The 27903-nt window shown below is 45.8% G+C and overlaps 1 protein-coding gene across 1 annotated transcript; it reads right to left on the bottom strand.

The window, feature by feature from the left end:
- Positions 1 to 27783, bottom strand: LOC128405722 (acidic leucine-rich nuclear phosphoprotein 32 family member B-like). The gene is made up of 7 exons (XM_053372626.1): positions 27599 to 27783; positions 9388 to 9537; positions 7116 to 7238; positions 5250 to 5445; positions 3840 to 3955; positions 2300 to 2336; positions 1 to 354 (listed from the first exon to the last, which is right to left on the bottom strand). The coding sequence occupies exons 1-7, from the start codon at positions 27650 to 27652 to the stop codon at positions 263 to 265; spliced, it is 768 nt and encodes a 255-aa protein (XP_053228601.1). The 5' UTR covers positions 27653 to 27783; the 3' UTR covers positions 1 to 262.
- Positions 27784 to 27903: the final 120 nt, after the last annotated feature.

Genomic DNA, 27903 nt, shown 5'->3' with positions numbered 1-27903 from the left:
TCCTGAAACACCTCAACTGTATTCTACATTTTAAAAAAATATACTGTGGATGTCGCAGCGATACAAAGGGGTTGGTGGGCCGGGAAGCAAATGTGGGGGGCCGGGGGTCAGAGTGTGGGTGGGTGGGTGGCCCACAGGGGCGGGAGAGAAAGGGGAGTGAAGAAATTTGTCGTCACAGTCTCACTTGCGGAACAGCAGGGGCCAGGAAAGTCACAGTCCGTAAAAAAAAACGGATCATCTGGCTACGAGGAAGAGGAGCCCGTCAGTCGTCTTCGTCGTCGTCATCATCTTCGTCGGGGTCGTCTTCCCCTTCGTCCTCAATCTCTCGTTTCCGCTTCTCGCCCTGAGGGAGATCTTTTTTTGGGGGGGGGGAGAGAGAAAACGCACATATTTAAAAACAAACAGCAATGTCCACCCCTGGCAAAATTATTTCTTTGTTCTGTATTTGTAAGAAAGCGGCTGGGGCTAAACACTGGAACTCACTGGCTATCGAAATCAAGCAAGCAACTGCTGGAAATGTTCTAGACAAGCCTTTTAGGAAGCCGGGGTAATTTTAATCTCCTGGTATTTAGACTTTTGCATCCATCGCAGCTGAGGGGAAACTCCATAGGCAACGCCTTCTTCCACCTGCTTTGCCCGACTCTCTGCCTCTCAATGTGTATTGTACTGTTTTATGTACTGTGGCTTGCCATTGTTTTATTGATTATAGTTTATATATTATTGTAACCGTCGAGTGGATTTCCGTTTAACTTTTATATGTTGATATTATTATATTATACTATTCTAATGATTGTTGAATGTTACTTTCTTGATGGAGCCCACCTGTTTTAAAGGTATGTTTTATTATCACATTTTTGTATTGCATTAGATTGTTCTAAGATGTACATTTTTTGTTTCTTCAGCTTGTAATCTGCCTTGAGTATTTTAAGATAGAAAGGCGGTATACAAATTAATGATGATGATGACGTAGAAACCACCCAAGTGACACTCTGTGCAGTTTCATGGGCGTACTCTGCACGCCAACCTTGTAAGGTAAAAAGGTAAAGGGACCCCTGACCATTAGGTCCAGTCGTGGCCGACTCCGGGGTTGCGGCGCTCATCTCGCTTTACTGGCCGAGGGAGCCGGCGTACAGCTTCCGGGTCATGTGGCCAGCATGACTAAGCCGCTTCTGGCGAACCAGAGCAGCGCACGGAAACGCCGTTTACCTTCCCGCCGGAGCGGTACCTATTTATCTACTTGCACTGGCGTGCTTTCGAACTGCTAGGTTGGCTGGAGCAGGGACCGAGCAACGGGAGCTCACCCCGCCGTGGGGATTCGAACCGCCAACCTTCCGATTGGCAAGTCCTAGGCTCTGTGGTTTAACCCACAGTGCCACCCACGTCCCTCTTGTAAGGTAGGCTAGTGCAATTTGTGATACAGGCAGGAAGCTGGGAGATTTGCTCAGAGCTACAGGACTATTCAAACTGAGGACCTGGGATTTAAAAGCCCATGCCTAACCAGCCCTCAGATTATCTTTGTTAAAAATATATACCGTATTTTTTGCTCTATAAGACTCACTTTTTCCCTCCTAAAAAGTAAGGGGAAGTGTGTGTGCGTCTTATGGAGCGAATGCAGGCTGCACAGCTATCCCAGAAGCCAGAACAGCAAGAGGGATTGCTGCTTTCGCTGTGCAGTGATCCCTCTTCCTGTTCTGGCTTCTGAGATTCAGAATATTTTTTTTCTTATTTTCCTCCTCCAAAAACTAGGTGCGTCTTGTGGTCTGGTGCGTCTTATAGAGCGAAAAATACGGTAACTTTCTGTTTTACCATTTAGATTGATATTTTAAGGTTGTTTAGATGAATAATGGCTTTCCTTCTTCTCTTTCCATGGTTCATTCTGCGTATCATGAATCCCTGCGTATTTTACACAAATTATACCGTTCTGTATGCCATCACTGCATCCATCAAAACTTATTTACACTTTTGAATTTCTCTTAACGCTGCCCACGTTTTCAAGCATACACAATCCCCCCCCCGTATATTCCATAAACGATTTCTTTTCTTAACGTTTGTTCTTCTTGTTCTTTTATTCTATGTGTTAGGTCCGCAAGCTGCGCATATTCCATCAGTTTAAGTTTCCATTCCTCTTTAGTTGGGACCTTGTTCGTTTTCCATTTTTGGGCTAACAAAACACGGGCCGCAGTAGTGCCATACATAAATAACCTAAATAGCCCTTGGATTAATTATCCTTTGGGAGGAAAAGGCTTGCCACCTCTTCACCATCCCTCAGAGACTGGAGCGCTGATTTAAAATGGCTCACCTTCGTCTTCATCGTCATCCTCGCCTTCCTCTTCCTCCTGAAGTCAAGAGAGGAGCAAAAGCTTTTACCTCAACCAAAGAAGGGGACACAGCTCGCAACTTGCACAAATTCAACCTGTGCGCGTTCAGCTATTATTAATTCAATTTATAGACCTCCCGCCATCGAAAGATCACAGGGCAGCGTGCAACATTAAAAGCACATTACGGAACATCAATAATGGTTAAATAAAAACATGAAGGAGGATACTTGACAGGCAGGCAAAAGAATAATCGTTAATAACAGCCCTCTGCCCCACACTTTCAAAAGGCACAGTTTATTTCATGCAGGCATGTCCAAAGTCTTGTTTTAGGGGCCTAATCCAGCCCGCCGGTCGATTTAATCCAGCCCTCTTTGAGAAAAGTTTGGGCACCCCTGATTTAATGGGTAAAGAGGAATGTTTTTCGCCTGGCGCCTAAAGACATGAAATGATGGCACCACCAATGGCAGTTTAAAAAAAGAAGGAAATTCAAAGCGGGCGCCCAGGAAATCTGTTTCCATCCACCCCCCCAAATCCCACCCACCACAGACCCCATGCGACTTTTAATCTCAGGGTCGTGGGTTTCGAAGCCCAGCGTTGGGTGAAAGACATAAGGACCCGCACAGTCCCTTCCAACTCTAAATGCCTACGATTACAGCTTTGCGCAACGTCCCCAAGACATAGCCCCAGTGCCAAGTTGAGAGTCACCTGTATCTAACTCCCCCCAACCCAAGATTTTGGGGATAGGCGCTGTAGCACAGCGACAGAGAAGAGCACTGTCTTTGAAGCGCCCTAGCCGCTGCAGCTAAAATCGAGCTAGGTAAAGGGACCCCTGACCATTAGGTCCAGTCGTGGCCGACTCTGGGGTTGCGGCGCTCATCTCGCTTTACTGGCCAAGGGAGCCGGCATACAGCTTCCGGGTCATGTGGCCAGCAGGACTAAGCCGCTTCTGGCGAACCAGAGCAGCGCACGGAAACGCCGCTTACCTTCCCACCGGAGTGGTACCTATTTATCTACTTGCACCGGCGTGCTTTCAAACTGCTAGGTTGGCAGGAGCAGGGACCGAGCAACAGGAGCTCACCCCGTCATTGCGGAGATTCGAACCGCCGACCTTCTGATCGGCAAGTCCTAGGCTCTGTGGTTTAACCCACAGCGCCACCCGCGTCCCTTTTGGAGCTAGAGGGCCGCTATTTGAAACCAGCTCTTTAACCACAACAATGAGGACCAGCATCTTGTGTCCTCCTTTAGAATATGGTAAGAGCATGCATTTGATCTCAGGGTTAAGCAGGCTTTCCTGGGTACCTGTACAGAGGAAAAGAATATTATTGTGATTATTTAAATGGCCTGGCTTTGTGCAAGGCAGTTTTCCCGTCTGAAGGATCAGCTACCTGCAAAACAAATCTTTTTTTCCCTCTCTTTCTGGGGGTGGGATGCTGTTATTGAACAGAGCACCCTTTGTTCTAACCGCTCTGGGAAACACAGAGGTAAAAGCAGGGGGGAAGGAAAGCCGCCTTGCAAACTTACTTCATCGTCAACCCCGTCCTCCTCCTCTTCCCCATCCAGATCTTCTTCATCCTCCTCGTCGTCGACTGCATCCTCGTCGAGTTCTTCTTCGTCTTCTTCATCTTCCTCTTCGCCTTCTGGGAAAGGGGGAGAAGCGGAAGAAAATATATATATATATATATTCCACAAGAGATCCGAAAAGGAGGTTTGAGAGAGAGGAAGGATTTTTCCCAAGACAACAAGGATAATCAGTTCAGAAGTTCCAAAAAGATTGAGCAGTTTATTGAACTAGGAACAATGGAAGGAATTAAGAGATTATTTTACTGTTACAATAACATTTGATGTTGGCCGCTCTGAGCCCGGCTTTGGCTGAGGAGGGCGGGATATAAATAAAATTTATTATTATTAATTATTATTATTATTATTATTATGGCAAAGCTAACGGGCGACTTGGGAATCAAGACAAGAACTTTGAAAAAGAATGGGAATTTTAAAAAATGCATTTAGGAGACCACTGTAAGCAAATCAAAACTTGAGCTGGACTCAAAGACTCGCCTGTAATGTAACGAAAACTATGGATGACTTGGAAAAAGGAGATTTGGAGAATGGAATGATATGTAGTTATAAACATTGTCATGAGGAACCACATAGGGGACGGGGTTAAGTTAAGAGATTCAGAAAATCTCAAGGGATGATTATATAAACTGATTGATGGTACAACTGTATTGGTAAAAACAAAAAATATTTCAAAAAAGAGAGATTGTTGTACTGTTATGGTATATAAGGCAGGCATCCCCAGACTCGGCCCTCCAGATGTTTTGGGACTACACTTCCCATCATCCCTGACCACTGGTCCTGCTAGCTAGGGATGATGGGCGTTGTAGTCCCAAAACATTTGGGGGGCTGAGTTTGGGGATGCCTGATATAAGGGACAGAAATTAAAGTTAAAGGGACCTCTGACCATTAGGTCCAGTCATGGCCGACTCTGGGGTTGCGGCGCTCGTCTTGCTTTACTGGCCGAGGGAGCCGGCGTACAGCTTCCGGGTCATGTGGCCAGCAGGACTAAGCCGCTTCTGGCGAACCAGAGCAGCGCACGGAGACGCTGTTTACCTTCCCACTGGAGCGGTACCTATTTATCTACTTGCACTTTGACGTGCTTTCGAATTGCTAGGTTGGCAGGAGCAGGGACCGAGCAACGGGAGCTCACCCCATCGCGGGGATTCGAACCGCCGACCTTCTGATCGGCAAGTCCTAGGCTCTGTGGTTTAACCCACAGCGCCACCTGCATCTAGTTAGGGCACAGCAAATGGGGAAGAAATAAAAAAAAACAGCGTGGGAAACGGGGCCAGGAAGTTGACAAAAGGAAAGGAAAAACCCACGATGCATTTCCAATAACTCAAAAGCCCTTCCCAGTGTTCGACTGAGTCTAACCTTCTCCGTTCTCGTCGTATTCATCTTCCAGCCCGTCCACTTCCGGGTCGGAGTCCGGCGCCTCTTTGTCGTTCGTGTCAAAGCCGTCGAGGTAAGTGAGTTGCGGGAGGAGAGTGAAGATGCTCTCCCTATAGTTGATGAGCGTCGTCACCTCGCAGTTGAAGAGGTCCAAACTTCGTAGGTGAGACAGCTTTTTCTGTGGAGATTCTGGAGGTGAACCGGGCGAACGATAATCGCATGACCCCCCCCCCGGTCCCCTCAAATCAGTGCAGCTGCAGTCAGCACAGAATGCTGCAGCAAAATGGCTGACCCCTTTTGCTCACCGGCCACAGGTTTGTTACTGGGACAAATTCAAAGTGTGCATATGGGGAATTCGTGGAAGGGAATTTGGGTCGACTTTAGGAAAAGGTTTTAAGAATAAGCACAGATGTATAATTATTGATGTTTATAAGTTAAAATTGGTTTTTCTAAAATGAATGAAATATAAAAAGGTTAAAAATTGGGGACAAGAACTTGTTGAACCAACAATTTGAACTGGAATACAAGAAGGGGAGGTGTGGGGAAGTCAGGGAAATATGTCATTGAAAATAAGGACTTTGAATTTTATGTGTTTTTAAAAAATTTTTGTTTCGTTTTTTTGTTTTTTTGATGTATTATAATGGAAAAATCTTAATAAATATCATTTAAAAAAACAAAAAACAAATTCAAAGTGTGCATAAACCACATTTTGCAAACCACTTCCTTCAGATTAGTATGGTTTGTAAAGTTAATTTAAAAAAATAAATGTTTTTTTTGCAGCAGGGAAAAAAAAACACCCACTGGAAATGTAAAGAAATAGAAGGTACCTTTTATCATATGTGGCAGACGTGTAAGGTGGCGAGAGCTTTCTGGGAGATGATATATAATGAATCGGGAAAAAATGTTTAAAATAACAAAACGCAGAAGCTTTTAATATGTGCCATTAAGGTAAGACGGGGAATATGCAGAAGAAATGATTCTGAGGAGATATGGAAGGTGTTTGTGGAATTTGTACTGTTAAAACTGAAAGGGGTCAAACCATCGCAAGAGGTGTTGAAATTTGGGGAGGTTGGATAGTTACAATAGAACGGTTTCAGTTGCGGGGTGCGCATTTTCATTCATGATTTTTACTTAGTCAAAATAAAATGTAATAAATGATTTTCAAAAACCTTGTTTTTGTCTAGGCAAGGCCACTCAAACGTCTAATTCTGGCACATTATGTCCATTGGTTTCAATGAGTCTACTCCGAGAAACAGGACCCAGGTGGCTACAACCCCAAGATCCTGACCAACCCCCCACCAATTCAAGGTTTTGAGGCCTCGCGCTCCCACCAAACCACAACCGTGGAGTTCTTTGCAAACCATGAGGACTATGTACTTGACTTTGGGTTACAAAGCAAAGCAGCAGCAGCTGAATTCTTGTAGGAGAGAAGGTAAAAGCACCTCAGAATCTGAGGATGAAAAAAGGGGTGCACCCCCTAGGAAAAAGCGGGGAGAGGAGAGGGGCGACTTTGCCAAAAGAGGAACACACAAATATATATACCGTATTTTTTGCTCTATAAGACTCACTTTTTCCCTCCTAAAAAGTAAGGGGAAATGTGTGTGCGTCTTATGGAGCGAATGCAGGCTGCGCAGCTATCCCAGAAGCCAGAACAGCAAGAGGGATTGCTGCTTTCACTGCGCAGCGATTCCTCTTGCTGTTCTGGCTTCTGAGATTCAGAATATTTTTTTTCTTGTTTTCCTCCTCCAAAAACTAGGTGCGTCTTGTGGTCTGGTGCGTCTTATAGATCAAAAAAATACGGTATATAGATAGTTTCCTCCAGCCCTCTGAGAGGAGCGTTTAACTCACCAGCGGCTCCAAAGTGTTTATATCCTTGATTTTGTTCCCGCTAAGATTCAAGTGCGTCAAGTTTGGAGTTTTCTCAGCAAGGACTTCCAAGCCGCCGGAAATCCTATTGTCGCTCAGCTCCAGCTACGGAGGGGAAAAACAGAAAAGATTCAAGTGTCACATAGCGAGGAGTTCCACAGTTTAACGATGGGCTGCGTGAACAACTTCCTTTCTTTTTTATCAGTCTCAAACCTTCAAATGTTCAGCTTCCTTGGGTGTCTGCGAGTTTTAGGGAGAAAAACTCTTTTTCTTTTGCTGCCTCTTACCTGCCTGTTCTTTAAACCAGGGTCCGCCCTCCAATCTTGCGTCTCCGGCTGTTTTTGGACTACGAATCCCATCATCCCTAGCGAGAATGGTCAGGGATGATGGGAATTGTAGTCCCAAAACAACTGGAGACCCAAGTTTGGGAAAACCCTGAAAGCCCCCAAAAGCGCACACTTTTCTTTGTAGAAAAAAATTCGCCCAGGGTGGATTTGATTTAAATCACAATTCAAATCACTAGTCAGTAAGACCCGATGTCATTAGTCTTTTTTACAGAAAGATTCATTCTTCCTGGCATAATCTTAATATTTACAACCAGATGAAGGTTTCGTTTTTGGGAACAATAAATTTTCAGAGCCAGTTTTTACAGTTATATCAGAAATTACTGACTCGGTTATACCATCAGAAATACACAGACAGATAATTATGAAATCGTTGTGAGGTTTAGTAAGGTTTATATTTGGACAAATTTTCTGCTGTACTTCACTGGTAGAAAAAAAACCAATCATTTCCTTAGTAACAATTTATTCAACTAAAACAGTAACATTATAGCATATGTTTCCATGTTTGTCAACTGATGTGGTTAAACAATTCATTTATTTTTTAAAAACTTGAGTTTTAGCACACATGGAAAACTTAAATCCTTATTTCCTGATGATCAGCCTTTGGGCTTTAATGTAACTTAAATAGAAAATCTTTAGAAAGATTTTTCCTCCGAAAGCATTTTATTCTAAATATCCAATTTTATAAAGAAATAAAAATCCAGATTTAAATAATAATATTAAAAATACAATTTGATTTTTTAATTTAAAAAACTTTTATTTTATTTTTATTGGAAATTTTATTTACAATGTAACATAAACCCCCACCCCCCATACAGAAATCCATCCTCATTAAACGTGAACATAACATACAATGAGCATGACATACAGCAATACAAACAACCAAATAAAAGACTTCCTTTATCCTGTATCTGGCCTCCTTGTTTACTTCTTATAAGGTGTTCCCTTTATGAATAATTATTAAGAGTTTTCTAATTATAACTTAAATATCCACAAAGTCTCCTGAACCCTTCCCTGTCTCACAATGAGACCAGCCTACCCAATAGGGTTGTCGTTCGAATCTCCGCAGGCCAAAGTACCGGTACTTCCCCCCCAAAATGCCAACAACCCTCGCACCCATTCTCTTGCCCCAAACCTTGACCTTAATGCAGGTACCGTATTTTTCGTTCTATAGGGTGCACCGGCCCATAGGATGCACCTCGGTTTTTTGGAGGGGGAAATGAATAAAAAAAAATTATTCCCCCCCCCAGCCGCAGCTGCCGCCCCAAGCCTTGCGCACACCTGCCTGAAGCACGGGGCACCCTCCGGAGAGCTCCGCATGCTTCGGGCTGCAGGCTGCCGCCCCAAGCCTCACGCGCTCGGCGGGACCTCCCGCCGGGCGCGCAAGGCTTGCAGACACTCACCCAAAGCACGGGGAGCCCTCCGGACAGGTTGCCGCGCCAAGCCTCGCGCGCTCCCGCTTGCGGACACTCGCCGGGGCTGCAGGCTGCTGCCCGCAAGCCTTGTGAGCCCACTGGAACTCCCACCGGGCTTGCAAGGCTTGCGGATAGCTTCCTGAAGCCTGGAGAGCGAGAGGGGTCGGTGCGCACCGATGCCTCTCGCTCTCCAGGCTTCAGCGAAAGCCTGCATTCGCCCCATAGGACGCACACACATTTCCCCTTCATTTTTGGAGGGGAAAAAGTGCGTCCTATGGTGCGAAAAATACGGTAAGTCCAAAGTCCCCTGTGGCAGTTTATTTCTTGGGGTCAAATCCTTAAAAAAAGGTCAACAACAACAGCTCGGCCCTCACGCACCTTCACTTCATCAAATCTGGCCCTCTCTGAAAAAAGTTTGGGTAACCCTGTCTTATAGGGAAGATGGCAGTTCCTGGAAAGATCCCTTTAGCTTTACGCCAACGTCTTGCTGCTTACCTTGCGCAGTTTATTGAGTTTTGGGAGGTTGGCGACGGACAGGAGGTTCACGTTGATCATACTGAGGAATTCGAGGTTTTCAAAGTCAGAGGAGAGCCCTCCGATCTTGCCGTCGTCAGAGCGGCAGTTGTCCAGAACCAACTCCTTCACCTGGGGAATTGTGGTAAAATTGCAAAATGATTTGATTTGTGCAGGATGCTTATGTTAGCCAGATTTAATATGTTTCCCTCGAAGATAGTGAGAGGAAGATAGTTAGCTCCCCTGGAATCAGAGCATCTCTGCAAAAAAACAGGAACCTGATAATTTGGAGCATATTTTCTTTTCATATTTTGGCATTTGTGCCAGAAGACAATGATTAAAGACCTTACAACTGAATTCTATGATACTAACGGTTCAGTTCCTGCTTTCGGACAGGAATGATCAAATTACTTTAATAGTGGCTGAATTTCTGAGTGCTGTCCATGTAGAAAAACTGGGCCATTATAAAGAGATTTAGCGGTTGTATTGTATTATTTATGCAAACTGATTTTCTCTGGAGTTAAAGATCTGACTGGGTCAAACCTTGTTATGTTGCGCTTGTACTTTGCACAATTTGTATACGGTGTCTGTTTGATAATGTGTGGTTTGCTATGCCTAATAAAGGATATTTGAGAACTGCAAAATGATAACAGGAATTCTGGGAAATGATATACAGTCATATCTCGGGTTACGAACGCTGCGGGTTTCGGGTTGCGGACCCTGCCGGACCCGAAGTACTGGAACCGGGTCGCTTCCGGGTTTCAACACTTGTGAATGCACGCAAAAATGACGTCGTGCGCATGCGCAGAAGCGCCGGATCGCGTCCCGTGCGTACGCAGACATGGTGCTTCGGGTTGCGAAGGAGCCTCCCGCACGGATCACGTTCGCAACCTGAGGTATGACTGTACAGTGGTACCTTGGTTCTCAAACGCCTTGGTACTCAAACAACATGGAAACCAAACACTGCAAACCCGGAAGTTAAGTGTTCCGGTTTGTGAACATTTTTCGGAAGCCGAACGTGCTCCGTTCTGAGCGTTACCCTGAGGTCTGTCTGTTTTCGCTATTTATTTTGTGGTTTTGTGGCTCTTTGTGTGTGTGTGTGTGTGTGTGTGTGTGTGACTGTGTGGAACCCAGTTCAGCTACTGATTGATTGATTGATTGTGTGACTGCAGTACATAGTTTATTGCTTTCATTTTTGGATCAAAGGTCTCTTTGGTTTTGGAATGGACTTCTGGAGAACCAAGGTACACTTTACAGTCATACCTCAGACGTCAAACAGAGTCTGTTCAGCTTCCGAAACAAAGCTTCTGATTGGCTGCAGGAAGCCCCAAAAGAATGTTTGAAAACCGGAACACTCACTTCTGGTTTTCAGTCATTTGGGAGCCGGAACATTCGACTCCCAAGGTGTTCAGGAGCTGAGGTACAACTGTATGATGGTTTTTTTAAAAAAAATCATTAAAGTAACTTTTGTTAAAAAACCAGAAGCCTTTTTGTTAGGAATTATAGCTGCAGAAATAGCGAAGGAACTGAAAAGACTGTATATTATTAGAATTTATGTACACTATTACAGCTGCAAAGGATGTTGCTGACCCAGGCAAGATACTAATGAATACGGACTGGCAGATGAAATTATTGGGACTATGCAGAGATTGCAAGACTGACCAGGAAAATCGGAAACCAGGACGACCAAAACTTCAACAGAGAATGGGACAAATATATAGATTGTATCTAAAAGAACACTGTTTGCAGTGTATAAGACAGTGTATAAAACAGTGGATAATAGGTGTTGGAAGTGTAAAACCAAAGAAAGAAGCTTCTACCACATGTGGTGGAAATGTGAAGAAATTAAAAAATATTGGGAATCCATATATAATGAATTGAAAAAAATTCTTAAATACACCTTTGTTAAAAAAGCCGAAGCCTTCCTCTTGGGAATGATCGGGGATGAGATTAAGAAAGAAGATCATACAGTGGTGCCTCGCAAGACGGAAAACTCGCAAGAAGAAAGACGAATTTCCCTATGGGCTTCCTTCGCAAGACGAAAGCCCACAGGGAAATCTCCGGGGACAGCGGGGAAGCGCAGCGCGTCTTCCCCACTGTCCTCGGACCTCCTCCGAAGGCTGGTGGTGGGGCGGAGAGACCTCCTCCTGCCGCCAGGCTTCGGAAGGCTGCTCCGAAGGCTGGCGGCGGGGCGGAGAGACTTCTTCCCGCCGCCAGCCTTCGGAAGGCTGCTCCGAAGGCTGGCGGTGGGGCGGAGAGCCCTCCTCCCGCCGCTAGCCTTCGGAAGGCTCCTCCGAAGGCTGGCGGTGGGGCGGAGAGCCCTTCTCCCCGCGCCAGCCTTCGGATGGCTGTGAACCGCCAGCCTTCAGCATTCTGTGGGGCGGGGAGGAAAGCCCTTCTCCTCACCGCAAGCCCCGGGAACAGAGGAGAAGCGCTGCGCGCCTTCCCCTCTGTTCCCGGACCTGTCCTGAAGGCTTGTGGTGGGGAGAAAAGCCCTTCTCCGCACCGCCAGCCCGGCAAGCGGTTTCCATAGGAACGCATTAATTGATTTTCAATGCATTCCTATGGGAAACCGTGCTTCGCAAGACAAAAAACTCGCAAGAAGAAAAAACTCGCGGAACGAATTAATTTCGTCTTGCGAGGCACCACTGTACAATGTTTCAATACGCAACTGTAGCTGCCAGAATCCCGTTAGCGCAAAATTGGAAAACCCCAAATATCCCGACCGTTAAAGAATGGCAAACCAAATTATTTGAGTATATGGATTTGGCAAAAATGACGCAGAACATCAGACAGCAAAAAGGTAAAAAGTTTATTGATGATTGGTTTAAATTTACAACACACATGGAAACAAATTCTAGAGACATAAAAATCACGGGAGGTTTAATATAACCCTTGCGATGCGTAGATGATATAAAATGAAAACTGCAGAATGGAATTATTATTTTACGTAACCCGAGACCGAGATGGAGGGAAGTCAAGCACTTTTTGTTGTTAACTAATGTTTGTCTTTTGGTTCGTCTATGTGTTATGTTTTGATTGATGTTTCCTTTTTTTTTACTTGGTGTTGTATTCTTTTTTTCGTTTTTTCGCTGTTTGGTGATAAAAGGTAAAGGTACCCCTGCCTATACGGGCCAGTCTTGACAGACTCTAGGGTTGTGCGCCCATCTCAGATAAAAAATATGAATAAAAAGAAATTTAAAAAAAAATTACTCTTACAACATTACGAAGACTTTGGATATAATGGAGGACTGTTCCTTGAATGAACTTAAAATATGCACTTGACAAAAAGGTTTTTTATTTTTAAGAACCCACAGAGGGGATGAGGGAAGCCCCTAAGATCCGGAAGAATCTTGTTTTCAATTTTAACAACTGTAAGAACTTTATGTGTGTGAATGAATTTGTAAAACCAAATAAAACTTTTATTTAAAAAAGGTAAAGAAAGGATGAAGGAGGCCAACGTCTCCCATTATTTATTTATTTTTACAGAAAGACACATTCTTGCTGGTATAATCTTAATATTTACAACCAGATGAAGGTTTCAGTTTCAACTTTTCTGCTGTACTTTATTGGAAGGAGAAAAACAACCATTTCCTTAGTAACAATTTATTTAACTAAAACAGTAACATGATAGCATATTTCCAGTTACAGATAGGTAGCCGTGTTGGTCTGCCATAGTCAAAACAAAATTTTTTTTTCCTTCCAGTAGCACCTTAAAGACCAACTAAGTTAGTTCTTGGTACACTGTTTCAGTGTATCTGAAGAAGTGTGGATGCACACGAAAGCTCATACCAAGAACTAACTTAGTTGGTCTTTAAGGTGCTACTGGAAGGAAAAAATTTTTTTGTTATGATAGCATATGTATCCATGTTTGTTAAGTGATATGGTTAAACGGTGTAGACTGAGTTATAGCACACATGAAAAACTGGGGGGGGGGGGAGTCCTTATTTCCTGATGAATAGCCTTTGGAGTATAATGTAGCTTAAATAGAAAACTATCTTTAGGGGGGGGGAAATTCCCCAAAAGCATTTTATTTTAAAAATCCGATTTAAATTTTTAAAAATCAAATTTAAATAAAAAGAATCTGGTTTTAAAAATAATAATTGATTTTTATCCACCCTGAGACAACTGCATATTCCTGCATCGCAATGGCACATGGTCTTCCAGATGTAATTTCTGACACAGGCCCAGGGGCTTTAATTTCACCCCCAGCTCTTAAATCCATAAATTATCGCCACGCGAGATGGCTCAGGTCTTTGCTTTTTCTGCAGGAACAGTATACAGTGGTACCTCGGGTTACATACGCTTCAGGTTACATACGCTTCAGGTTACAGACTCCGCTAACCCAGAAAGAGCACCTCGGGTTAAGAACTTTGCTTCAGGATGAGAACAGAAATCGTGCGGCGCGGCGGCAGCGGGAAGCCCCATTAGCTAAAGTGGTGCTTCAGGTTAAGAACAGTTTCAGGTTAAGAACGGACCTCCGGAAAGAATTAAGTACTTAACCCGAGGTACCACTGTATATATGGCCTTTGGAAAGGCGAGATTTGCTTTGCCTCAAGTTTTCTTATGTGTGGCTCCTGTTTAATTACGAGGGTACCTCACAGGACCATTGTTAAGAGTCGCAGATAAAACACACACTAAAAAAAAAAGATTTTGGGGGTTTGAAAAGAGCAGCATTGGCAAATGAAAGAGGGCTTTGTGCTAAAAATCAGGAACTGAGGGACCCTGTATCAAACCTGTCCGTCCCCCCCAAAAAAGAGACATTTGCCAACCCCTCCAGAAAAGTTTTTCATTAAATCAGGAATATATTTTCAGCCAAGCTCACACAGCCGCCTGGTGGCCGCAAACCGCAAAAGGACTCCGGCAACGTAGTTATGGAAGCAACAGCCATTTCCCAATGCAAAAGGACTATTTTTTTTAAAAAGGGCTTTAAAAATACTCCCAGAAAACACACAAGGGTTCTAAGACCCCCCCCAGCCCCCGTTTTTAAGCTGATTATCAAACATTGCAGAGGGAGTTTATCTGCTGATGAACAGGCCTTGTAATAGTTTTAATTGGAGTTTGAACAAATGCACAATTAACTGTGCTCAAGTGTTGTGAACTCAAGATATGTAGGCCAAACGGCACCTTAAACCTAGGCTGCAGGACCCCACAGCAGGGTGTCTACGTGAATTTCTCAATGAAATTTATTATTATTCATTTCATTTCTATGCTGTTTTGTATTTTAAAGCCGGGGGGAGAGATATATATCTCAAAGTGCAGGCCATGAAAACACCTAATACAGGGGTCAGCAAACTTTTTCAGCAGGGGGCCAGTCCACTGTCCCCCAGACCTTGTGGGGGGCCAGACTATATTGGGGGGGGGGAATGAACAAATTCCTATGCCCCACAAATAACCCCGAGATGCATTTTAAATACAGTGGTACCTCAGGTTAAGTACTTAAATCGGTCTGGAGGTCTGCACTTAATCTGAAACTGTTCTTAACCTGAAGCACCACTTTAGCTAATGGGACCTCCTGCTGCCACCGCGCCGCCAGAGTCCGATTTCTGTTCTTATCCTAAAGCAAAGTTCTTAACGTGAAGCACTATCTCTGGGTTAGTGGAGTCTGTAACCTGAAGCGTATGTAACCTGAGGTACCACTGTAAAAGGACACATTCTACTCATGTCAAAACACGCTGATTCCTGGACCGTCCACGGGCTGGATTTAGAAGGCGATTGGGCCGGATCCGGCCCCCGGGCCTTAGTTTGCCAACCCATGATCTAATACAGTGGTACCTCGGGTTATATACACTTCAGGTTACAGACTCCGCTAACCCAGAAATAGTGCTACAGGTTAAGAACTTTGCTTCAGAATGAGAATGGAAATCGTGCTCCGGCGGCGTGGCAACAGCAGGAGGCCCCATTAGCTAAAGTGGTGCTTCAGGTTAAGAACAGTTTCAGGTTAAGAACGGACCTCCAGAACGAATTTAAGTACCCGAGGTACCACTGTAAAGGCTTCCTCAACCTTGGCCTTCCAAATGTTTTTGGCCTACAACTCCCATGATCCCTAGCTACCAGGGCCAGTGGTCAGGGATGATGGGAATTGTAGTCTCAAAACATCTGGAGGGCCGAAGTTGAGGAAGCCTGATCTAATATAACCAAATAAATAAAGAAGACTCAAGTTTCCGGGAAAATATTTCAGATCCTTATCTAAGGGACATTTTTACTTTGCTCTTATTGATTGACCCACTTAATTTATAGGAAAACTGAAGCAGCAATAAGCAACACGTGGCTAATAATGTTCTAACAACTTACTTTATAGAGCTGCCCCATAGCAGGAGGGCTCTAGGAAGCCAGTGGGGTATCGTGGTTAAAATGTCAGACTAGGGCCTAGAAAGATCTGACGTTCTTCAGTGGGTCATGCAAACTGCAATTCTGAACGCTGCTTTTTATGGGCGCTGGGAATGGGACCCAAACGTTTGGGTACCACCGCTCTAGAGGATGCCAGATTGACTTTAGTGCTGGTGAATTAATTAGATCAGGGGTAGGTAACCTAAAATGGGATGCGGGTGGCGCTGTGGTTTAAACCACAGAGCCTAGGACTTGCCGATCAGAAGGTTGGCGGTTCGAATCCCCGCAATGACGGGGTGAGCTCCCGTTGCTCGGTCCCTGCTCCTGCCCACCTAGCAGTTCGAAAGCACGTCCAAGTGCAAGTAGATAAACAGGTACCACTCCGGCGGGAAGGTAAACGGCGTTTCCGTGCGCTGCTCTGGTTCGCCAGAAGCGGCTTAGTCCTGCTGGCCACATGACCCGGAAGCTGGACGCCGGCTCCCTCGGCCAATGAAGCGAGATGAGCATCGCAACCCCAGAGTCGGCCATGACTGGACCTAATGGTCAGGGGTCCCTTTACCTTTGGCAACCTAAGGCCCGTGGGCCGGATGCGGCCCAATCGCCTTCTCAATCTGGCCTGACAGTCCAGCGTGTTTTTACATGAGCAGAATGTGTGCTTTTATTTAATATGCACCTCTGGGTTATTTGTGGGGCATATAATTCGTTCATCCCTGCCCCCATATAGTCTGGCCCACCACATGGCCTGAGGGACGGTGGACCGGCTCACGGCTGAAAAAGGTTGCTGACCCCGGAATTAGACGGACCAACTTAAGGCAGCTTTCTCTGTCCTTACTGAAATCTGCTCTTACTGGCGTCTCACCCTGCCGCTTTCTGACAGAGAGGCAACAAACAACTCGCTGGGAAAACACTCACCCCCCTGGCATTGCTTTGCGGGTCAGCGAAGACAAGACCAGGCTACGCGGACAGACTCTGCGCAGCCCAATTTTGGCAGGAGGAACACAGCTTCCGGAGCAGAAGCCCCACAGCCTGGGTGAGTCAGCTGTACGGCAACACGGCTGAGTGACCTAATCCTGGCCAGCAGCAAAGCCGCCGAACCGGCTGCGTTAGCAGACGGCGCGAGAAGCAGCCGCATTCTTTGCACTGCGAAAAGCAAGCTGTTTTTTTGCCTCCTCCTTCAAACCCAGTGGAAGGTGCAGCCGTCCAGATACAGCAAACCAAACATCAAGATTGGGGAAGAATTAGGTTAAGGAAGCCAGTGCCCCATTATGGTAATAATTCTTCAACATCAACTTGGTCGGACTGGTCATGTTGTGTGGATGCCTGATTATCGTATTCCAAAGCAACTACAGTGGTACCTCGGGTTACATACGCTTCAGGTTACAGACTCCGCTAACCCAGAAACAGTGCTTCAGGTTAAGAACTTTGCTTCAGGATGAGAACAGAAATAGTGCTCCGGCGGTGCGACAGCAGCAGGAGGCTCCATTAGGTAAAGTGGTGCTTCAGGTTAAGAACAGTTTCAGGTTAAGAACGGACCTCCAGAACGAATTAAGTACTTAACCCGAGGTACCACTGTACTCTATTCTGAACTTAAAAATGGGAAGCGTAATGCTGGCGGTCAACAAAAGAGGTTCAAAGACTGTCTCAAGGCAAATCTAAAAAAAAGTAGTATAAACAACAATTCGGAAACATGGCCTGTGAGCGCTCCAGTTGGAGAACAGCCTTTGCCAAGGGTGTCGTGGGCTTTGAAGACACTCGAACTCAGGACGCAAGGGAGAAACGTGCCAAGAGGAAGGCACGCTTGGCAAACCCTCACTGGGATCAACTTCTGCCCGGAAACCTATGTCCCCACTGTAGAAGGACGTGGGGATCCAGAATTGGCCTCCGCAGTCACTTACGGACTCATTGTTAAAACCATGTTCAATCTTACTTGGCTACGAGGGATCGCCAAAGAGAGAGAAGATGGCCATTTAGCAGAAGCTTTGTAAGCCACAAGTCTTACCACCCCCATATCATTTGCTTATGGCATTTCATAGAATCACATAATTGTAGGGACACCATAGGGTCATCTAGCTCAACCCCGCTGCAATGCAAGAATCCTGCACACAGCTGGAAGCACCAATGTTCCGGCTAACACCCAGGCGCACAGACCCATTTTGCCACTAGAGAGATGCATTTGTGTGCCCTTTTATAGCCCCCCGCCCTGCAAACGGCTCATGGCTTCCAAACAGAGAAGTCCCTGCCCTCTAAAAAGCTAAAACAAACATGGCACAAGAGGAAAGATGAACAGGAGGGAGGAAGAGAAAAGCAAGCACAGCTCTTAACAGTTGCAGCCTTTGTCTAGGTTCTGGCTATCGTAGCATAAAGGCTGAATGTTCGAAAATTCATCCAGGGAAACTAACACCCCTGGAAGGTTTGATCAGGACCTAGATCTGCCAGAGATCTTTTTCCAAGAAGGGGGTGCTGAGCAACACCCCCCTTTCAAGTGCACCCCTCCCCTGCCGTTGATAGAAACATAAACCCAAAATCGGAACCCTCTCATTAAAAGAACGGAAGGCGTTAATTCAACCTTCCGCCACCAAAATCGCTTGCATTTTTAATGTAAACCAACCTCTCTCTCAACCTGCTCCACAACATCGCAAAATTGCGCCAAGGTTCCAGAGACTTTTCCTGCGCTAAATGTCCAGATTCTGCAACAAGAGGACAGCAGAGATTGGGGAAGCGGTTGCGCTGACAGAGGGAGGTTTGGCCCAGAGGTTTAAGGCTGTCTCATTGGTTTGGTTTTTTTGACGACAGCTATAACTCCTATCAGGATGCGGGTGGCGCTGGGGGTTAAACCACAGAGCCTAGGGCTTGCCAATCAGAAGGTCGGCGGATCGAATCCCCGCAATGACGGGGTGAGCTCCCGTTGCTCGGTCCCTGCTCCTGCCAACCTAGCAGTTCGAAAGCACGTCAAAGTGCAAGTAGATAAATAGGTACCGCTCCGGCGGGAAGGTAAACGCCGTTTCCGTGCGCTGCTCTGGTTCGCCAGAAGCGGCTTAGTCCTGCTGGCCACATGATCCGGAAGCTGTACGCCGGCTCCCTCGGCCGATAAAGCGATATGAGCGCCGCAACCCCAGAGTCATTCGCGACTGGACCTAATGGTCAGGGGTCCCTTTACCTTTACAACTCCTAAGGAAAGGGCCCCCTTCGGAGAAATACAATTTTGAGCTCCAGGAAGTCTTTGCCATCTCCCCCCCGCCCCCACGAACCAGGGTAGATAAAAAAATCAAGCTTTTTTTAAAAAATGAGGATTTGTTTCAAGTTTTTCATGTGTGCTAAAACTTAGTCTAAGGTGTGTGGGTTTTTTTTAAATCGTTTAACCACATCAGTTAACAAACATGGAAAGATATGCTATACAGTGGTACCTCGGGATAAGAACTTAATTCGTTCCAGAGGTCCGTTCTTAACCTGAAACTGTTCTTAACCTGAAGCACCACTTTAACTAATGGGGCCTCCCGCTGTCGCCGCTGCACGATTTCTGTTTTCATCCTGAAGCAAAGTTCTTAATCCGAAGTACCATTTCTGGGTTAGCAGAGTCTGTAACCTGAAGCATCCGTAACCCGAGGAACCACTGTAATGTTATTGTTTCAGTTAAATAAATTGTTAAAATTCTTATTAAGGAAATGGTTATTTTTCTCATTCCAATAAAGCACAGCAGAAAAGTTGTCCAAATATAACCAGGTAACTTATTAAACCTCACAATAATTTCATAATTATCTGTCCATGTATTTCTAACGGTATAACCAAATGATTTAAATCAAGTCTTACTGACTAGTGATTTAAATCAAATCCACCCTACTGCGAACGGCTCAACTGTATGCAGTTCCCATTCGCTGCTTTGCCACACTAGGGACTAGCGCCATGGGAAGGCGGAAGGCGGCCTGGAGCGCAGGACGAACTGTAAAAAGCAGAGTGGTTTTGATTTAAATCAAATCAATTTAAATCGCTAGTCAGTAAGACTTGATTTAAATCACTTTCTTACAGAAAGACTCATTCTCACTAGTATAATCTGAATATTTACAACCAGATTTAAGGTTTCATTTTTGGAACAATAATTTTTCAGAGTCCCTTTTTTAACAGTTGTATCAAAAATTACCGATTTGGTTATACTATTAGGAATACATAATTACGAAATCCTTGCAAGGTTTAGTAAGTTAACTGTTTATATTTGGGCAACTTTTCTGCTGTCCTTTAGTGGAAGGAGAAAAAAATAACCATTTAAACAACTTATTTAACTAAAACAGTAACATTACAACATATGTATCCATGTTTCTTAACCGATGTGGTTAAACAATTAAAAACAGCAACAACTTAAGACTTTAGTTTTAGCACACATAAAAAACTTAAAACAAATCCTTATTTCCTGTCGAATAGCCTCTGGAGTATAATGTAACATGAACAGAAAACTATCCTTAGAAACATTTTTCCTCCAAAAGCATTTTATTATAAAAATCCGATTAAAATAAAAAACATCCAATTTTTTTGATTATTATTTTTTTATCGCTGGTTTTTATCCACCCTGGTATAAAGCAAAGCATCAAGCGTTATGGGGAGACAGTTTCACAAAGCTCTGGATCAGCATTTTCCAAACTTGTGGGAGCCCCACTCGCATCATCCCTACCTAGTAGGACCAGTGGAAATTCTTTTTCTTTTTGCTCCTTTTCCCTTCCTGCTCTGCTCTGGTTCTTTCTGGCGCAATGGGAAACCATGACGGAAACCAGAGCACACGGAAACGCCGTTTACCTTCCTGCCGTAGTGGTACCTATTTATCTACTTGCGCTGGCGTGCTTTCGAGCTGCGAGGTTGGCAGGAGCTGGGGCAGAGCAACGGGAGCTCACACCATCGCGGGGATTCGAAGCGCCAATCTTCCGATCGGCAAGCCCAAGAGGCTCAGGGGTTTAGACCACAGCGCCACCCGCGTCCCAGGATGAGGTTGAGGGAACAAAGGAAAACCCACAGGTGGAAGCTTCATAGTATAACAAGAGCTGGAAGGTCCTCAAGCCTAACCTCTGGCAATGCAGGAATCTTTTGTGCAAGATCTCGAACCCAAGACCTTGAGATTAATAGTCTCAGGTTCCAGCAGGCTGAGCTATCATCCCTCTCTGTGCGGAAAAAGTTAACGTTTACCTGCGAAAGAGGACTTTGTATTCCCCCTCCTTCCTGCTTAGATTTGCGGTTTTTTATTGTAATTTATTATGGAAAACCTTTATACAATTTTTTTTAAGGCATTGTAGTCCAAAACAACTGGAGACCCAAGTTTGGGACACCCTGCTTTAGAACAGCCTTTGGAAAACCCTGTTCTAGAACAGTGTCCTCTAAAAGTTTTTTGACTATGACTCCTGTGAGCCCCAGTCAGCACAGTTAGAAACGCAGATATACAGTCGTGTCTTGGTTCTCAGACTGAATCCGTTCCGGAAGTCCTTTCGACTTACAAAACGTTCGCAAACCAAAGCGCAGCTTCTGATTGGCTGCAGGAAGCTCCTGCAGCCAATCAGAAGCCCCGTCGGGCGTTCGGGTTCCAAAGAACGTTCACAAACCAGAACATTCACTTCCGGCTTGCGGCGTTCAGGAGCCAAAACGTTCCAAGTTGCAAGGCATTCAAAAACCAAGGTACGGCTGTGTAAGCTCATTGCCAAATTGCACCTTAAACCTAGGTTAAATTAAGTGGAATATCGAGGTGCCTTTTCCAATGGAACTTTATTATTAATTTCTAGACGGCTTTACATTTTAAAGAAAAAAATCTCAAAGCGGTTTGCAACACATTAAAACCTCCAATAATCCGATCCAGAATAAAACAAATGCCAGCTTCAAGGAATATACAGTGGTACCTCGGGTTAAGTACTTAATTTGCTCCGGAGGTCCGTTCTTAACCTGAAAATGTTCTTAACCTGAAGCACCACTTTAGCTAATGGGGCCTCCTGCTGCTGCCGGAGCACAATTTCTGTTCTTATCCTGAAGCAAAGTTCTTAACCCGAGGTACCACTGTATTTCAGATTCTTCTCTAAGGGACATTTGACTCTCCCCCTATTTATTTAGTACATACAGTGGTAGCTCAGGTTAAGTACTTAATTCGTTCCGGAGGTCTGCACTTAACCTGAAACTGTTCTTAACCTGAAGCACCACTTTACCTAATGGGGCCTCCTGCTGCTGCTGCACCGCCGGAGCACAATTTTTGTTCTTATCCTGAAGCAAAGTTCTTAACCTGAAGCACTATTTCTGGGTTAGCGGAGTTTGTAACCCGAAGCATATGTAACCTGAAGTACCACTGTACTCAATTTATAGAGCTGCCCCATAGCAGGAGGTCTCTAGGAAGGCAGGGTGAGATAGTGGTTAGAGTGTCACAGACTGGGACCTGGGAGATCAGGGTTCGAATCCCCACTCCCGTCAGGTTACTGGAGTCAGCCACAACCTCTTGATCTACCTCACAGGATCGTTGAAGGGATGAACTGAGGAGGGGGGTGAACCATGGACTCTTTGGAGAAACAGGTGGGAGATATGGGCAACAAATAAACTCTTCTGCTGACCTCCTTAAGGAAGCTGGAGGGATTTGCTAGGTGGAGATCTCCCAGGTGAAAGACTTCTGGGAAAAGATTTATAATGAATTGAAAAAAAATGTTGAAATATACATTTATAAAGAAACCAGAGGCCTTTCTTCTTGGAATAACAGGTTTGGAATTGCCCCAGAAAGATGTTAAATTATTTTTGTATGCCACAACTGCTGCTCGTATTTTGTTCGCTAAAAAGTGGAAAACCCAAGAATTATCAACAGTAAACGAATGGCAGATGGATTTTTCGGAGCTAGCCGACCTAACCGGAAGAGTCTGCGACCAGAAGGAGGAGAAGTATCAGGAAGAGTGGAAGAAATTTAATGATTACTTAGTTAAACATGTTAAGTTAAACTAACTGAAAATAGCTTGCAGATACTTTAATGGGCTTAGTGTTTTATTTATGTTAAGTGATGAATTAATATGTTTAATTCCATAAGTTGAAGATCTAAGGATGTTAATGTTTAAGTTAAAGAACTGTGATTTGGAAAACCGTTAAAAGGACATGCAATGAAATTCAACCAAGGGGAAGCAAGGAAGTCACTTAACAAAGTTAATAACTGTAATTTTCAATAAGGCTATGATTTATGTTTGTTTGTCGTGTATTTGTTTGTTTATAATATTATGAAAACTAATAAAAAAATGGGGGGGAAAGGAAGCTGGGGGGATTTGCTAGGTGGAGATCTCCGCGTGGTCGCAATCGGACCCGTGCCAGTCGAAAAATGCACCCGGCTAATTTCTAACACTGCCGTTCAGCCCGGCCACATAGCGCCGAAACTGATGGGGGGTTGGACTCCAAAACCATCAAGGCCGTTCTGGAAAAACTGCTTGTGGCAGACCCCTGTGAAGGACAGCAGAAAAATATTTGCGGTGTCCTCTTTGTCTCTTTAAAGCTAGTAGCCACCTAGTAGCCGTCCTATCATCCTTTGTGATGGAGAATCGGAAAAGACTTTGAATGTGGAACTCTGGAAGGACTTTAACTATTCTATCTGTCTCTTAGTTGTGAGTATGTAAGCCAGTTAGATTTTACAATGTCTTTATTTTTCTTGCTTGTAACTTGCCAAAGAAGTGCCTGCTATTTTAGCATGTTTTCTGTTGTTCTTTTAAAATAAATTTTTAAAGAAGAAACTGTTGGTTTATGTGCCTTTCTGAGGGAATAGCTAATTCCTAGCCTTACACTTGGTTACGCTCTACCGTAGAATTTCTGTCTGCAAGTCTGTGGATACAACTTGTGGAGTGGGGATAGCCAGTGACAAAGGGTCACAGCCTTCTCCCTGGGTTGTGGTTCTGGGTCCCCGGGAACAGAGGGAGTGGTGGCAGCCCTACCGGGTTTACTTGGTCTTGTTTCCGAAAAACGTAAACACGCCTACCAGCCCTGCTCAAGAAGCCTGGACTGGCCGGAGAGCAAAGACAGGTGAGGGAGGGGCGAGTGGCTGGAGGCGAAGGTTTACCACATTCCCCTCTCGTCCCACCCAATAGAAGAGTTCTCAGTAACTTAAAAGCCCACACCAATTCAGACTGGCCCCGAATTTGCGGTGCCGCCTTTTGACAAACAGTCCCTAAGGCACTTTCAAGGCAGGGGGAAACAGAATGAGTCCAAGCCGAATAGACACTGGTTTCCATCTTGACACAGCCACAAATGTTATGAGTGAGCCCTTATCCTTCTCCCCATTTCGCAGGTGGAACAGCCAAGGTCATTGCTAACTCAGCTTACAGGGGGGAGAATTAAGGAAAAGCATTTCTGCACGCCTGAAACGTTCTAGGTCGGAGTTTCCCAAACTTGGGTCTCCAGCTGTTTTTGGACTACAACTCCCATCATCCTTAGCTAGCAGGACCAGCAGCCAGGGCAGCATATAAATACTATTTTATTATTATTATTACCACCATCTATAACATTTGAAGCATGTTAGTCCTCAGAGCAGACCCACTGAAATTAAACCGCCTTTTAAATTCAGAGCCACTAATTGCAATGGTTACAATTTAGTTGGATGCAACCCCCCTGGAATTTCCTCTCATCCCCCCCCCCCGTCTATTTTAAAATGCAAGCTCCTTGAGGAGAGAGACTCATCATCTACTGGAGAGAAGGATCTGAAATGTTTTCCTTGGAGCTTGAATTTGTTTCATTCCAGATCATTTGACTGGACATTTTAATGTCTTGCAAACCGCTTAGAGACAGCCCTCCCCCTTTAAAATATAAAAGCAGAAGAGAAACTGGAATAATTAATAACAACAATAATAAAGTTCACCGCAAAAATGAAACAAAACAGGCACCTAGTCATTCCATTGTGGCAACCATAAGCTAGGTCTAAGGTGCAAGTTTGGCGACTAGCTTAAAAATCGGGAGTTTCTAACACCAAATAGATAGGCTGCCCCCCCCCATCACCCTGTCTCAACAATGCGATGAATACATAGGTTCTCAGTGGCAGAACAACTGCTTGGAGTGTAGAAGACCCCCCAGTACACCTGCTAGGCATGCAGAAAGCTCTCAGCTGGACAGCTGCTACCATCCAATGAAGGCAATGACCTGACTCAAATTTTACGTAGTTAAGCGTGGCTCTTTTTAATTTTTAAGGGAAGGTGTTTTCTATGTGCAACACGCTGAAATTGTTCTTTTTTTTTAATGTAAAATTGTAATTTATTTCCCTCCCAAGTATCCAGAATAGCCCATCAATAAACAAATTAACAAAATGATGTTCATGTGGAAGTAAAGGATAAGGCGGTCAGATGAAACCTAGAAGTCCTGTTAATGGGATAGTGCAAGTTAACAGCATGTTGCTGGCCATGTCAACACCTTCATTTGGATTTTAAAAAAAGTTTTACTTAACCATTTGATGAAATAAGAAAGAAAAAGATTAAAAATAAAAACACAGAGAATTTATGAAAATATAGGTTTCCTATTTCCACCCCACAGGAGTCACGGCTGCCGTTTCGAAAGGCTTATGAGATGGTTCCGAGCTTTCAGAGTTCATCTTTTTCACGCTGAAATTATTCTTAAACACAGGTACAATGATCGCAAACTGCCCCTCCAAACAGGATTCCCCCAGAGGTGCCAGTTTATAGGCGCTTCCCTAGCCTTCCCCCACAGAACTACAATTCCCAGAGTTCCTTGCTGGGGGAGCCATGATACTGCCCAAGCTATCAGTAGTGGAGGCGGCAGTCCTGGCTCCTCCCAAAAGAGGCCAGGCCGGGGGGGGGGGGCAGACTTAACCCCCACAATGGCAGCCACACACACAGAGGAACCCAGGAGGGCTGGAACCCAAGCGAAGCAACAGCAGAGGACCGGTGTCCACACCTGGCAAGCCCCCCCCAAATACACAAAACGCACCCCCCCCAAATGTGGCTGATCTAACCTGCAGCCAGCAACCCTCAGGAATACAGGTCAGCTTGGCTCCTGGGTGCAAGCCCTGCAAAAGCATTGCTCAAAATGGACCAGAAAGCCTAAAAACACGCGCACACAGATTGTGTGTTTGTGTGTGTTCTGCAAGACTTCTAACAGCAGTTTCAGAACCCTCCTCCCCCCCCCCCCCGTCCAAGTCAGGGTCAAGGCTGTATCTCCAAGCTCCTGGGTGCAGGCATAAATTCAATTGGTTCGTGTGTGTGTCACCGCCCTCTCCCCCCCCCCCCGCCTTCCATTCAGCCCAAGCCACGCTCCCCTCCTGCTGCTAGACCATCTTGGATGACCCTTTAAACCCCCAAACCATAAAAGGCCCCCTTGGCCTCTCCATCCGCCTGCCTGACCCAGTCCCCATCCTTCCCTCCGCCCCCCGCCTACAAAAAAAAGCTACACGTGGACGCGGCTCGGCATGCATCCAGTTCGCCCCCCCCCGCAACATCCCCTTCCTTTCCCTTTCTGCTTCTCTCCCAAAACCAAGAGGGGAAAAAAAAAACCTCTTGAGATTTTAATCTCAACCCCCCCTTTTTTTTTTACAAAGCAGCGCCTTCTTTGGCGAGCCGCGCAAACACCCAGCGCCAAACCCCCTCCTTTCCTTTGCGCTCTCAAAAGCTCCACTGTGGCTTTCTCCTCCCACTCCCCGAGGTGGTAAAATTGGGGGGGGGGTTAGGAGGAGGGAATTGAGCGGGTGGGAAACAAACTCTTCCCTCACTGATCGCCCTCCTCCCAGCACCAATAGCTATATATATAATCGCCTGCGTTTTTTTCTTTTAGTCAACGCGTTTCCACGTGCGCAGCTGGCGGGAGTGGGGGGGAAAAATAAGAATTGCGCTTTTGGGAGGGCGCAAGGAAGCGGTTTATGGAGGGGGGGAGTGCCTATGGGTAGGGAGGAAACTGCCGCCATCCTTCCTCCCCCCCCCGCGACCCAAGATTGCATTAAAAAAAAACCCCACACAAAACCCCACCATGTGCGCTTTAGTTACGCATCATTTATAGCCCGGGTAAAGCGATCCCGGACAAACGAAGATGGGAAATCACAATTCACAACTCTGACCCACGTTCCCGGGATGGAGGGGGGGCGGTCCAAGGCCTAAAGGGCATTTCTTTCTCCCTTTGGGGTGGGGGGGGGGGTTATTCCGCTCCACCTTTCCGGAACACATTCAAATGCCTACTCCAACATTCCTGGGGTGGGAATATTTTTTAAGCCACCCCCCCAAGGCCACATAACTACCCCACTCACCGAGCTCGCTCTCTCCCCCCGTCCCCGAAAAGAAACAAGCAATTCACCCCCCCCATTAAAAAAAAACCCTCAACGAGGCGTGGGAAATAGCCATACAGGCCTCGGTTCAAGCCCCCAAGCGAGCATTCAAAATGTAGGGGGAACCAGATCCCCCCCCCTATACACACACACTTTACGAAACATATGGGTCAAGGGGCGGGACAGGACCCCCCTCCCCCCAAAAAACAGATCCCAATTTGATTATTTTATTCTTAAATCCGCTTGTTCCAAGAACCCCCTAAAACTTATCTTGTGCGTAAAAACACACTTTTCGAGAGGCGAAAGGCAAAGCGGCGCATGTGTTGCTGTTGGGTTTTTTGGGGGGGGGGTTCTTAAAAGGGGTCGCAAAAAATAGGTCGAGGGCGCCCCCCCTTTCTCTCCCAGAGGCAGGAATGTAAAGGCTCGGGGAGGAAAGGAAGAAGGCGCGGAGAAATGAGAAGAAATGGGGAAAAGATCACTCCAAAAACTGCAGGGCGAGGATGGGTTTCCGTGCGCCCAGGAGCGCGGCGCGCGTCTCCAACATGTCGGCCGCGCACACGTGTGCGCAAAGCGGGCCGGAGGCGGGGGAAGGCAGCCGGGCCCGGGCCGGGGGAAGGAGGGAAGGCTCACCTCGGCCGGCTTCTTGTTCCGCAGCTCCAGGTTGAGCCGTTTCTTCATCTCCATGGCGGCCAGGCGACGTCTCCGCGCGGCGGGGCGAGTCTCGGGCGAAGAAGAGCAGCAGCAGCAGGCGGCCGCGCGGACGGGAGCAGCGAGCTGCGGGCTCCTCCCCGCCGCCGCTTATATAGCAGCCAGGCACCCCAGGCAACAAAAGGGAGGCGGGCGGGGGGGGGGAGCCGACGGAGCCGGGAGAAGCGCCCCCTGGCGCCGGAGAATTGCCGCTGCGACGCGCCCGCCTTAGAGGAACCCGCCGGGCA

The sequence above is a fragment of the Podarcis raffonei genome, chromosome 18 (genome assembly GCF_027172205.1).
Source record: "Podarcis raffonei isolate rPodRaf1 chromosome 18, rPodRaf1.pri, whole genome shotgun sequence".
In the NCBI taxonomy this organism is placed as follows: domain Eukaryota; kingdom Metazoa; phylum Chordata; class Lepidosauria; order Squamata; family Lacertidae; genus Podarcis; species Podarcis raffonei.
Note: the sequence above shows the minus strand (reverse complement) of the source record. Positions and strands in the feature narration are given on the sequence as shown.

Excerpts from the sequence above, each read along its gene's own strand:
- LOC128405722 (XM_053372626.1), bottom strand. The coding sequence starts at position 27,652 with ATGGAGATGAAGAAACGGCTCAACCTGGAGCTGCGGAACAAGAAGCCG. Across the intron at positions 7,239-9,387 it reads AACTCAATAAACTGCGCAAG|CTGGAGCTGAGCGACAATAG; the intron begins GTAAGCAGCAAG and ends TCCCCTCCGTAG. Across the intron at positions 355-2,299 it reads GGATGACGATGAAGACGAAG|ATCTCCCTCAGGGCGAGAAG; the intron begins GTGAGCCATTTT and ends CCCCAAAAAAAG.